Source organism: Fukomys damarensis, unplaced genomic scaffold, assembly GCF_012274545.1.
Source record: "Fukomys damarensis isolate Sample0158 unplaced genomic scaffold, DMR_v1.0_HiC HiC_scaffold_2, whole genome shotgun sequence".
Taxonomy (NCBI): Eukaryota; Metazoa; Chordata; class Mammalia; order Rodentia; family Bathyergidae; genus Fukomys; species Fukomys damarensis.
In genome coordinates this window covers 18892770-18906297 of record NW_022900914.1, presented here as the reverse complement: position 1 = coordinate 18906297, position 13528 = coordinate 18892770, and the positions used below count along the sequence as shown (strand labels likewise).

Sequence of the window (13528 nt, the reverse complement as noted above, 5' to 3'; positions counted from 1 at the left end):
AAAAAAAAAAAAAAAAAAAAAAATCACTAAACCATTTTTTTTATGTTTATAGTCCTCAGTCCCATCACCTACTGTATATGGTTTTATAAATTTTTTAATATTCTTGAAAAGATAAAGTATTGCCATTATATATTGGTATATAACAAATGATCCCAAAGTTTGGCATCTTTTAAGACATTTATTATCTCACAGTTTCTGAGGGTCAGGATTCAACAGTAGCTTTACTGGGTAATTCACACTGATGGTCCTTTGTGAGACTGACTAGAGCTAGAGAATCTGCTATCAAGATGGCCCACTTACACAGCTGTTGGCAAAGGTTTCTGGTCCTTAATGGCTGTTGGCAGGAGGCTCCTTACCATGTCGATCTTGCCTTAGGGAAACTTGAATGTCTTCATGATAGGGCACCTGGCGTCCCCCAGAGCAAGTGATTCCAGAGAGACCAAGAAGAACGCTGCAAAGCCATTTCCTGTGTAATCTTAGAAGTTAGATACTGTCACTTCGGCCATGTTCTTTTCTTTACATTCTCTTGTTTAGGAACAAGGCATTAATTATAGCTCATGATCGGAAAATAATTGAGGTCCAACGCTTGAAGGGAGAAGTATCAAAGAATCTGTGGGCATATTTTTAATTACAATGGCAGAGGGTACCTTTTGAAACTATTTTTTCCTCATAAACTCCTCTTTCTCCCTTTTTTTCTCCACTCACTTTTACTTTTTCTTTAAAGAATTAACATAGAACCTTTTATTGATCTAGCATAATAGGGTGTTTTTACTATTTTTCCTTTGAACTTTTTTTCCCCTTTTAATAATATCCTTTAACAACTTTACACATTCTATTTTATGGTAAATTGTTTTCTTAATTTACAGTTTTGGACTTGAGATCATCTTTAGTGAGACTTTCCAGTGGGGATTGGCTTTTGAGGGTATGTCCTTTCAGAGTTGTCTCCCAACTCCAACCCCCAACCTAAGTGACTTCACTGTTTCCAGTATATACGCATCTGAACCCTGAATCTCAGTGAAGAGTTCTGTGACAATAAGTTCTGAGCAAAGACATTTTCCTTCCTATTTAGATCCAGGCCATGACAGCCCAAACCCCTAATTATTTGTGCTTACCTACTGTTTTAATGAAGATGTAGCCTGTTGAGAGTCCTAGGTTGGTTGGTTGGTTGGTTTTGGAACTCAGGACCTTGTATTTGCAAAGCACGCTGTAGAACCACTGAGCTACATCCCTGGCTCCTAGAGCCCTAGTTTTATATGGGCGTTATTTTAACTCTTTCTCTGCAAACCCAGAGCCTTGTATTCTATGCCCAGTGAAGGGGTTACCAAGATTGACCTCCTAATTACAGCTAAGCTGGTGTCTCACAGTTTTACCTGGTTTTTTATTTCACTTTTTATTTTGGCACCTAGAAAAATCTCTTATTAATGCTTGTGAACTTAGACCTTTGAAAGTTTGTTTTTTAAACATTTCTCTCCTAAGTGTTATTTTCAGGTTATTTTATCATTTTGTAGACACAGAAATCTCAAGAACACCTCTTAGTGAGAGTGGGTTTCAAAACAGAAATTGTATGATTCCAGACATTTCAGTGTGACCCTATTCTAAAAAGAATCACAGTGAAATAGATTTCTCTCTTCCATAATTGTAAAATATCATAGCTATTCAACCATAGAACTAAATATGTTTACACACTTAAGTTTGGGTAAATGTGAGTTAGCTGTCTAGTAAAGATTCCATCATTGCAGTTTAATTTCTAGACTAGTCTCCCCCACCTAATGTATTTCTGTATCCTAAAGTGATTTAATAGTGAAAAAAAGAAAAAAATGTTTTCATAGTAGATAAATTCTGTCTTGGTTCACTTGTGTGGCTATAAGAGAGTACTTGAAACTAAGTACTTTATAAAACAACAAAAATTTATTTCTCACAGTCAGATATTGAGATGTTTCCTGAGAAGTCCAAGATCAAGGTACCAGCAGGTTCCATTTGTGGTTAACACCCATTCCTAAGAGATGGCGCCATATAGTTGTCCTCATGTGGTGAAAGAGTGCTGAATAATTCCAGTCCTAAAAGAGCCCTTGTGGACCTAGTCACTTCCTGAGAGCCCCACCTCGATACTATCCCATTGGAGATTAAGATTAACATGAATTTTGGAGAAACTCATACTCAAACTCTAGCAGTTGTACACACAGGAAATATTAAGCAAATATTATAAAATTAAGGTATTGATCAATAGATGATAGATTGATAGGTAGATAAGTAGATTTCAGAAACCCCATTGTAAGTTGGGGACTATGTATATATTATATAAAATGTCTCTGCATAAAATCATCTAATAGATTATAGACCAAACCATTGATATTGCTTGTTACTGAGTAATACTTTGGATAAAGAAGAGATCTTTACTTTGATTGAAACTAATAAATTAGTTGTATAACTACAAAGCTAATGCTTTTAGGAAAAAAATATTCATTAATACTAGCCATACTATGTGTTAAACATCAGTGAAGACTAGTTTAAGCCTCTTGGGTATTCTTCTAACATTAAGAGGGTATATTGGATCAGAGAGGGAGGAAATGAAAATAGAATTAATTTCAGTCATTTACTTATTCCATAAACATTGAGCTACTTTTCTGTGCCAGGCACTGTTCTAAACACTGGGAATTCAACATGATTAAATCAGACAAAAATAAATAAAAACTCTGTTAAGTGGAGCTTACATTTTAATAGAATTGTTTTAGGTATAGTGAGTCTGTTGCTTACTGAAAAACTTGCATTGATTAATCTTATTAACACTAAATTTTCTTCTCTTATAGTAACTGGTCCTCTCTCAGAACTACAGATAGCATATGTTAGCAGAGAAACACTACAGGTAAATTAGATGCTAATTCAAAGGTAATATATCTGTTAAATTAAGTGTTTAATTATTGGGCATTACATATTAAATAAGGGTAAAATATCCTAGTTTAGTAAACTCTTGAAGACGATACATTTTTATGGAGTATGATAAACTCTCTATATTGTAGATAAGCTCAGTAAAGCCTAAACGTGATGATACAATCTAAAATTAAAGCACTGTAAATTTTTTGTTGTATATGCTTATATCCCCCTTAACACTGAAGAAAGGCTTGAAAATTAAGCACTGTCATGGGAATTGATACAGCTCTGACACAGTGCTTACAAAGCACATGTGAGGCCCTGGGTTCAATTTCTAGTAGCTCAAAAAAAAAAAAAAAGTTGATTTCATACTGTTTGCAGAGTTTACTGAAAATTGTCTTAGAAAAATTAGTGGTTCCAAATGAGCTTCATTTATATTTCTCATGTTCTTGATTCAGCTGTCTTAAACGTATTCATTAAGTTAATTACTACCAAACTTTCTATAAGGAATAAATAAAATATGGAGACTACTACTCAGTTAATCACATAAAATTTTCAAGTGTTCTATGTGATAAGATCTTGTTTTTCTTTTTGAAACTCTAGGGATTATATTATCTTCACAGTAAAGGGAAAATGCACAGGGATATAAAGGTATGCATTATATTTTTTAAACTAATAGCCACTCTTTAAATATTCTGATCAAATTGCTGAGCAGAATTATTTTGATTATTCTATTTGATAAATTTGTTATCTGAAATAAAACATTAATAAAGATGACTGATACTATTAGTAGTTTAATTTTTTATAGTAGCATTGTTGAGATAAAACTCATATACCATAAAATTCACCTTTTTAATTGTCTTTAGTGATTAATGTTGTAATAGCTCTTTTGTTAGCTTATTTGTAGTTATTTATTTGTGAGATTAGGTCCATAGTTTCCATCAAATTGTAATTTTTAGTAAGTTTCATACTGTGGCAATCATAAGGAACTATCAGTAAAATAACAAAATGGATAATTATAACCTTGATATTTACTGATGGTCTTTCCTTCAGCATCAGAGGAAAGCAGATCCTCTAGACGTGATGGCATTAGCTCAGTGGTAAACTAATGTTAGTGACAAGGACTCCTGAGGATATTTGTAAAGACACTGCCATCTCTAATCTAGACACTTTCGTTTTTCATTTTCTTGCTCCTTCTTCCTTGTTTGTGCTTCCTCTGACATCTCTCTTCCCCTTCTATTTTCTCTAGCATAAAGTTTCTTAACCTTTTTTTGGAGGTGGGATGAATTACGTTGCTCTTTGAGTATCTGATGAAATTCATAGATTCTTTCTTTAGAAAATGCTCTTAATACCCATGCCCTCAAATTTTTCTTGAAATTTCATTGGCTTACTGAGTATCTGATGAGATCTCTACTTTAGATATTTTTCGTAGGCTATTTAGAAGACACAAGAGAGTTTTGGAATGCTAAGGTAGAAGAGTTTATATGAATACTAATAAATTAAGAAAGGTTCCACATTATTGGCATTTAGATAACCTTAATGTATTGTTAATTTCTGTCACAAATGAAAGTTGGCATGCATTCCAAGCAAAAAGAACAATTATGAACAATGATATAGAGATTGGAACTTATAAGGCCGTTTTAGAGAACATAAAATCTGCATCATATTCTTGAGGAGAAGATAATATATGAGATTAACAGGAATTAAGATTGAATAGTTTGATAACCCACTTTGCAAGGACTAGTGTACCATACTTCCGAGATTAGATAAAATTTGACCATCATACTGTCTCTACCCTTGTCTCAGCCACCATTGCATTATATCTCATCTGGACATCTGGACTTTGCTAGTAGCTTTCTGGCTGGGCTCACTGCTCCCATTCTGTAGGCACCTTTCCACCTAATAACCAAAGTGATCCTTTAAAATTTTATCTTGTCACTCTCCTACCTGTACACCGTTAGTTTCCTATGCACTCAGTGTAAAGTCTAAATGCTTTTATCACAGCCTAGAACAGTAGTGGCAAACCTCTGCTGCAGCAGGCTGTACTTGTATCATTGAAAGCTCTAAAAGGTTCGCCATCACTGGCCTAGGAGGTTGGGTATGGTCTGATCCCTGCATTTCTCCAATCTTAGCTAACACTCATTCCTTTCAGTTTTATTTATTCTATTCCAGCCTCTTTAAACTAACTGTTCTTGTAATATTTGAGCTCATTCTGGCTTTATCTCTTTGTATTTACTGTTCCCTCTTAGAATGTTTTTGTCCCAGGTTTGTATTCTTACCCCTTTGAGCTTCTGTATAATAGCACTACCTTAGAGTGGCCTTACTTTCCCATTTTCCAAATGCTCATCTCTGCTCTCTTCAAGTCATTTGTTGATTCATTCATAGATAGATGGCTTCATTTTAAGAATTATTCCTTCTTGGCTGTAAATTTTGTAAAAGCTGGAATTTATTCTTTACTGTAAGCTCCAAACTTTAAATAACACAATGATATTAGTTGCCTCTCAGGGAAAGGGATGAAGCAAAGGAAAAAGCATCAAAAGTCATAATGTATACATGGCATGACATAAATTATAATAGGAAAATTAATCTTTAGCGTAGGGAAAGGCCAAACCAAAGACTGCCTAAGTCTTGATAGCTTGAGTATACAAAAGTTAAAATTCCTGTTCTAGTCTCTTTTTCTGTTATCCCATTATTCCATAGATTTTTAGTAGTATCAGTAGATAATTCTTATTTTCAGTCGTGATACTAGGAAACCTAGAAATTTCCCTTTTTCTTTTCCTTTTTCTCCATCTCTTCTTTTGTTGTTCCTCCTGTTGGATTGGGGGGTGGTTTCACCAGATTTTTTTTGCCCAGGGCAATACTTAATTATTGATGACATTTTAGATTAAAGAGTTTCTGGCTCTGGCTTGCTTGCTTAAAAATTGCAGAAAAGAAAAGGGAAGAAGCTTGAAATGCCATTGGACTAAAATGCTACCAGGTGATATTGTTTATTTACTTGATGGCTCAAAACTCTTGGGAAGGACATTAGGATACACAACCTCATGTGTCACACACCAGCACAGGTTCAGAGATGAGTTTCAAGAAAGGGAGCTTGGTTTTTGTTGTTTTTTTTAACAGAAAATAGTGATTAAGTTTAAAGGGTAATATAAGCAATTGAAAATGCCATCATGAAGGTATGTGATCAGCGTGGAAATAACATTTAGATAAAAACTTAATATATCACTTTCTTGTTAACGTTCATACTATGTTAGTAGCAGTTTTTTTTAAAGGCTGAACATTTTGTAATTTTGTCAAATTGCCTAAAAAATGAAAAATAATTTTTCTTAAATCATGAATATAATGATTTAACATTTTAATTGAGCACACTTGAAATTTTAAGTATTTCTAGGTGTAAGGCTGTGATTATTTAAATATGTGTATTCAGTCTGTTATATGTCCTGTCAGCTAAAATGTCTGCCACCTACTTTGACTAAAATGTATTCTGTCTTTCAAGGGAGCTAACATTCTATTAACAGATAATGGTCATGTGAAATTGGGTAAGTAAATGAGAATTTTGTCACATATACAAATCTATATTCTCAAATATGATTGAGTTTATGTTTTTTGTTTGCTCTTCTGTAGGACTAGATTTCCTTTCTCCTAGGACCCTATATATTTTTAGGTAGAAATGTCATCATGGGACACAACATCTCTCAGTATCCAAAAGTGTCCTATTCCTTCTCTCATAAATACAGATAAAAATCTGTCCTTCACATAAGACAGACTTTTTCAAACATATTGTGAAATAATATCCTTCAGGATTTTTTCATCCGTAAACAGAAATGTGACTTCTGTTAAGAAATCTGTACAAAATTACCTTCTAAACAAAAAATAAGCTAAAAATAAAAAAATTCATTAACTCCTAAAATTCTATACTCTTAAACTTTTAAAGCAAAATACTGTGTCACTTATATAATAATGTAATTTAAGTGCTCAATTTTTAGTTTCAAATTAACTTAATCTTCGTTTTGTAGCTTTTTAACTATATAGCACAAATCAATTCAAAATAGGTTTATTTTATAAAAATATGAATAGGGCTACAGTTGTAGTTCAGTGGTAGAGCACTTGCCGAGCATGTACAAGGCCTTTTGTTCGATCCTTAGTTTCAACCAATAAAAGGAAAAAATAAAATGATTTTGAACTATAGCCTACCATAGGACTGATCAGATAAAAAATATTTATTTAATAATCAACATATAATAAAGTTTTCCCAAGTGGTCTGTAGATATGGGGAAAGCGAAAGGGTAAGTCCTGTTATTTTCAATTATCAAATTAAAGTCCTGTGAACAACAGATTCTATCAGTAGTTTGATATTTTGTGGCTATGTTTATATGCTGTGCTTAGACATACTATATGTATCTTAGTTAAGGATTTAGAAATCATCATTAAATACACTTAGAATTCAACATACTTATTTTAAAGAATGGTACCAAACTCCTGATAGTAACTCATGTTGACATTAAAATGTATTACCAAGATAATATTTGGGGAATGTTGTATTTGAGTGTCTTTTCAAGTTACATTGCTTTACCAGCAAACTTACTGGTATGTTTGATGTTAATATCATGATTTTGCAAAGAGTAAATGGAATATACTACTACTCCAAGGTTCTTTACAGTGATATTTCTTGAATTTCAAGTGATGGAAATTAGAAATTTTGTTATTAATAAGTCTGGCTGTGTTGATTTCTCTCAGCCATCTCTTTCTCTTCAAAATTATTTGATCTTGACCTTTGTTATCATTTTATTCATATGTGGATATATTGGAATCTGGCTATAATATACACTGCCTTCTTGGATGATATTTTAATATAGGTCCGTTCAAGTTAAAAATTGTATGGTATTTGAGAACATCTCATGTTTCTATAAAATTAACCTGATGAAAATAATTATTAAACATTTCTTCTCATGTTACCTTAAACAGTTTTATTCAGTCTCATAAATGTTTTTCATTTTTTTTATAGCTGATTTTGGAGTATCTGCACAGATAACAGCTACAATTGCCAAGCGGAAGTCTTTCATTGGTACACCATATTGGTAATAGTATTTTCATTGATTTTTAATTTTTGTTTTAATATTGTAATTGATACGATATTTTCAACAAAAAATAAAAACTGAAGAAAAATGTTTTAGGACCACATTAAGAAGATCATCATCAACTGATAAAGTAATTTAGACATATATTCTTGTAGAAAGATTTCATGGCCAAAAAATATTCTACCATATCATATTTCGTTAAGCAGAAAAGACTTAAAAATTGGTATGGTTTTCAGGAACGTACTGGCTTTGCTGGAAAACCTTACTCCTGTTCCTACATATATCACATGTATTTTTACAGATGTTTTTTAATCTGTCTGTATTCTTATTAATCTTTCAACATTGAGTTTGTACAGTGTCCTTTCAAGCTTTTTGTCATGTCTTGGCTGATTGAAAGATTAAATGCAGATTTCTTAGCATTTAGATGCCTCCATAAAAAATTTTTGTACCATAAAGCCTGACAAACTGCCAGTCCGGATTTTTATTTACTTGGTTTTGCTTTGGTTTAACTTATGTTTTATTTTTGGGTTTTTTTGTTTTGTTTTGTTTTGTTTTGTTTTTTCCTGGTTTTATCCTTTCTGGAGACCTCTCCTTACCCTCTTCTGTTTATTCTCTATCTCTTTTGCATTGGGAGTTTTTCATCCTCAGTTTGGGAATTCCTTTCCTGGATTGTAGGTCTTTTTCTTTTATGATTCACTCTGTTTTGCCTTGGTGTTTTTTAATGAAACACATGTTTTAATATCCTTCTGGATAAGGGTGAGTGGGAGTCAAATTTTTGAGACTGTGAATTTCCATCTAATCCTGCACTTGATTGATAAGAATTGGGTATAGAATTGTATGTTGGAACTTTTGAGGTATTGCTCTAGCGTCTCTGATTCTGGTGGGGAGTGTGGTGGTATCATTACACCTTCTCCTCTGAATGTAACTCTTCCGTAGAATCATTCCTGGTATTGTGATTTTCTATAATGATGCACTTCAAAATGCTTCAGATTTTTTGTTTTACTCATTTGTACTTGGCATTTATACTTTTTAATACCAAGACTTATGTCTTTCAATTCTAGAAAATAACTTTGTTTTGTTTATTTATAACTTCTTTGCTCCACTTTTGCCTGGTGTCTTTTTCTGGAAATCATTCATTGTATCTGGGACCACTTAATCCATTAATTGTCTTATGTTTTCTTTCACCTAAAAAAAAATTTTTTTTTGTTTGCTTTCTGTGAGAATTCCTTGACTTTTTAGACTCTCATTATGGAGGCTTCCTTCTCTTGAATGTCATATTTTAGTTTACTTCAAAGATACTTTCAAGGGGCCGGGGATTTTAGCTCAGTGGTTCGGTGGCCTGCCTTGCAAGCGCAAGGACCGGAGTTCAATCCCTGGTACCAAAACAAAAAGATACTTTCAAGGGGCCGGGGATTTTAGCTCAGTGGTTCGGTGGCCTGCCTTGCAAGCGCAAGGACCGGAGTTCAATCCCTGGTACCAAAACAAAAAGATACTTTCAAGTATATTACTGTTCACATTTTTGGTCAACCTCAACTCACTTTTATTACCTTTTAACCCTAACGTGTCATTGTGTTGAGAATTCTTTGAGACTAATTGGATTGCTAGTTGTTCTTTCTCTCTGCACCTTAGATTAACCCTTCCTTCTATTTACTATGTCATGTACTAGTCTATTTTAAGTCTTTGGGTGTTCTGGATACAGTGTATCTCTTGGGAGTTTCAAAGATGATGTGTATTTTTGTTGCTTTGTATTATGTTCTCTGTATTATTCTGGTTTGATTTTTGAGAGGACCAAGGGTTTGAAGTGTTATCTGTCATTATTTTTAAGTACTACCATGAGTCCTCAATTTGATTTTAAGCATCTGGAGAAACTCAGTGAATCTCTAGCATCTAGCCTGATTATGTACACATACTCAGTATATGTCTGTTGATGAGGACTGATCTCCCCCATTTCCAGAGATTAAAATTTCGTTCTTCTTATAGGAGTGGGAAAGATCTCAGAAACATGTGCAAGTGTGAGTTAAAGTTAATTAATATAACACTGTACAGAACCCCTCTTGCTGTCTAGTATCATGTCTTTCCCACCTACATGTAATGATATAGAATCTTTCTCTTTCAAAGTGATTGGATTGGCAGTTACTCCATCAAAACAGCCTGCTGAAGTGGGAAATCTAAAAACTAGCACATCTGGGGCTGGGAATTTAGCTCAGTGGTTCTGCCACCTGCCTTGCAAGTGCAAGGTCCTAAGTTCAATCTTCGGTACCAAAAAACAAAACAAAACAAAAAAACTAACACACCTGTACCCTCAGTTTTTATCTTAAGACATATTAGCTGTGCACTTATTTTTGAGATAAGAATGAAGGCCTTTCGTTTACCAGCCACATTTACAATGCATCAGCTGCATTTCCTATTTTATTGTTACTACTTTTAGTCAGGTTTATTAGGATATAAATTAAGTGTAACTTTACCACTTTCTATGAGTGTTGAGCAATCAGGAGAAAACAGATTTCAGTCATGGAAAAACATTTCACTGTCCCTTTATAGTACATCCTGTCCCTCAGTCCTTCCTCTGGTGACTCTAGATCTGATTTTTCTCAATAGTGATGCCATTTTCTCTAATGTCACACCAATAGAATCATAATCTACCTTCTCAGCGTTACAGTTGCTATATTCTTATCTAATTTGCTAGGGCTTTTTAGTTTGTTGAAATTGTTCTTTAACATGTTTTTCTAACACTTTCACTTTTTACTACAGCTTTTTTACCTTAATATTAAATCAGTTTTCATAATAATTAAACTATGACCCAGCCATTCCCTTTTTAGATATCTTTCTAGAAGAATCAAAGACATCATATTATAGTGATAAATGCATACATTATAGCAGCACAATTTCTAATAGCTGAATCTTGGAACCAAGCCTGTACGTCCATGAGCAGATGAATGAACAAAGAAAATGCACGTAGTGGAATACTATTCTGCTGTAAAGAAGGGTAAATTTGAATCATTTGGTGGAAAATGGATGCACCTTGAGAGTATAATGTTAATGAGATAAATCAGACACACAAGCTTAAATATCATAGTTTGTCATACGTGAGAAACCCAGAGTATAAATTAAAGATCTAAATAAAGACAGCTAATTAGTAAGAGGGAAACATCTTTTGCAAAAGGGGAGGGAACCAAGAGATGGACAGAGGAGGGAAGAGAGGGGAAGGAGTTGAAAAAAGAATTAAGATGTGTTTATGTACATGTACCAGCTCCCCAGGATGATTTTAATCTATCATTTGCTGCAAATATATACTAGTAAAACATTTTATAATCATTAAAGAAATTCATCACTTCTCAGACTTTTGACTAAGATCAAGTATAGTATCATTAAAAAATTCATAATCATCAAAAGAAATTATATTTAAAGAAAAAATAAAACTGTACAGTAGCAAATATACGTGATATACATAGGTTCAGACATGAGCCCAGCTACTGTGTGTAGTAGGCACACAGCCTGACTAGAAGGAATAAAAGGTAGCAGCTGGAGTGTACTTTTGTTTCGCAGAGGGCTGCGGTGCTTCACCTGATGTGGCAGGTGAGGAAGGTGCACCCAGAGTGACCACCTACATGAATTTTGCTTTTTTCTAGGGCATTTCCACCAGCTAGCATCAGTAATGTAATAACCAGCATACTTTAAATTTCACTTTTCTTACCGTAATTGGAATTTTCATAAGAGCTGCTTTAAGGTTAAAAGGATTTTTAAGACCAAGCATCTGAAAGGGTTTTTATTTTTTAATTTTTAACTTGACTCACTTAACTTTCTTAAAATCATACAAGGAGGACAAATGTGTATTTGTAAGGCTACCTATCTAAATTGCTCTTTAGATATGAAAGAGTTGAGATGTTTATCTTGTTTTCAAATTTTTTTAGGATTTGAAAAATCTGTTTATATATTTGAAATATCATTTCAGTCAAGGTGTAAATAAAATAAGACTGTAGCAAAGCCAAAAGAAACAAAGAAGTTAAAATATTTTGGTAACTTTTCTTTGAATAAACTTTGTTTGTTTGTTTGTTTGTTTTACATTGATTTATTTTGAGGTTTTTTTAAACACATTTTTTACTTTTTCATCATTATAATAATAAATACCAAAAAGGGTTTAAGAAATATAAATCAAATATGTGAAAATTATTAGTGGTCTAAGGAGTACTTTTGGAGAAGTAAAAACAATGACCATATTGTAGTTTATTGATATAAGGAGGTAGCGAAATAATTCCTATATAGATTTTGCATACGCAGGGGAAATCAGAATGTGTATGAATTTTGGGCATGTTGCTTTCTTACAGTTGTACATTTTTATAAAACCTGTAGTAAGTGGTATTAAAATGAAGTAACAAAGCAATCACCCGCGTAGAGCCTTGCAGTGGAGTCTTATGAGCTGTCCAGATCTTGGGAAAAGATTTTAAATACTAAGTACTTTTCAGAAATCAAGGCCTAAATAAGCCTTAATTTAGATAGTGACAGTTCCATGTGCCTCTGATAGATGTATAGAGGAAAAAGAAAATATGTTAGATAGAAATGTTTTTCTTTTCTGCAATATGTCCTTCAGGATGGCTCCAGAAGTAGCAGCTGTTGAAAGGAAAGGAGGGTACAACCAGCTCTGTGACCTCTGGGCGGTGGGAATCACTGCCATAGAACTTGCTGAGCTTCAGCCGCCGATGTTTGACTTACACCCAATGAGGTCAGTGTGTCAGGCTTGAAGAGTCCTATGTTCAAATTAGGGGAATTTTCTTGAGTATCAATTACATGTCATTAATAAGTAAATCGGGCTGGGGATTTTACCTCAGTGGTTCTGCTGCCTGCCTCGCAAGGTCCCGAGTTCGATCCACAGTAGGAAGAAAAAAAAAAAGAAAAGATAAACCAAACCAAAACAAAAACACTGGTCATTAATAAGTAAATCTTAAAAAAACAAAAAAAGTAAATCTTAGTCTTGCTTTGCCATAGTTGGGAATAAATAGTAGTAGAGTTCATATTATATAGTAAAATATTAAAATGCTGCATAATTATTTGATTTTTTTTCAGAGCATTATTTCTAATGACAAAAAGCAATTTTCAGCCTCCTAAACTAAAGGATAAAATGAAGTGGTAAGTATTTTTTATTTATTTTTATAAGATGAGCCCAAAGAATTGAAATTAAAAACATCTAATTTCCAAATTTTTTAGGTCAAATAGTTTTCATCATTTTGTGAAAATGGCTCTTACCAAAAATCCAAAAAAAAGACCTACTGCTGAAAAGTTGCTACAGGTATGTATTATTTTTGCCCTGAATATATTCACTTTTTGAAAAATAAGATGAGATTTCTAATAAGTGCTCATTATTATTTTGTTTTTATAGCACCCCTTTGTCACACAACCTTTGACCCGATCTTTAGCAATAGAGCTACTAGATAAAGTGAATAATCCAGATCATTCCACTTACCATGATTTTGATGATGATGATCCTGAGGTAGGAATTGTTTTTACTCTGTGTGTGTGTGTGTGTGTGTGTGTGTGTGTGTGTGTGTGTGTGTGTGTGTAAATCTTTAAATTTCTAGGTCTAGTTTAAA

At 33.3% G+C, this 13528-nt stretch overlaps 1 protein-coding gene across 4 annotated transcripts in view; it reads left to right on the top strand.

The window, feature by feature from the left end:
* The window catches only part of Map4k3 (mitogen-activated protein kinase kinase kinase kinase 3), a 166224-nt gene that overhangs the window by 90333 nt on the left and 62363 nt on the right, over window positions 1-13528 (top strand). For all 4 annotated transcript variants that reach the window (XM_010604957.3, XM_010604959.3, XM_010604958.2 and 1 more), the window contains 8 exons: window positions 2808-2863; window positions 3472-3519; window positions 6362-6404; window positions 7871-7943; window positions 12532-12663; window positions 13005-13067; window positions 13146-13227; window positions 13318-13428. In XM_010604957.3, coding sequence (XP_010603259.1) covers window positions 2808-2863; window positions 3472-3519; window positions 6362-6404; window positions 7871-7943; window positions 12532-12663; window positions 13005-13067; window positions 13146-13227; window positions 13318-13428 — 608 coding nt within the window. The remainder of the gene's footprint in view (window positions 1-2807; window positions 2864-3471; window positions 3520-6361; window positions 6405-7870; window positions 7944-12531; window positions 12664-13004; window positions 13068-13145; window positions 13228-13317; window positions 13429-13528) is intronic.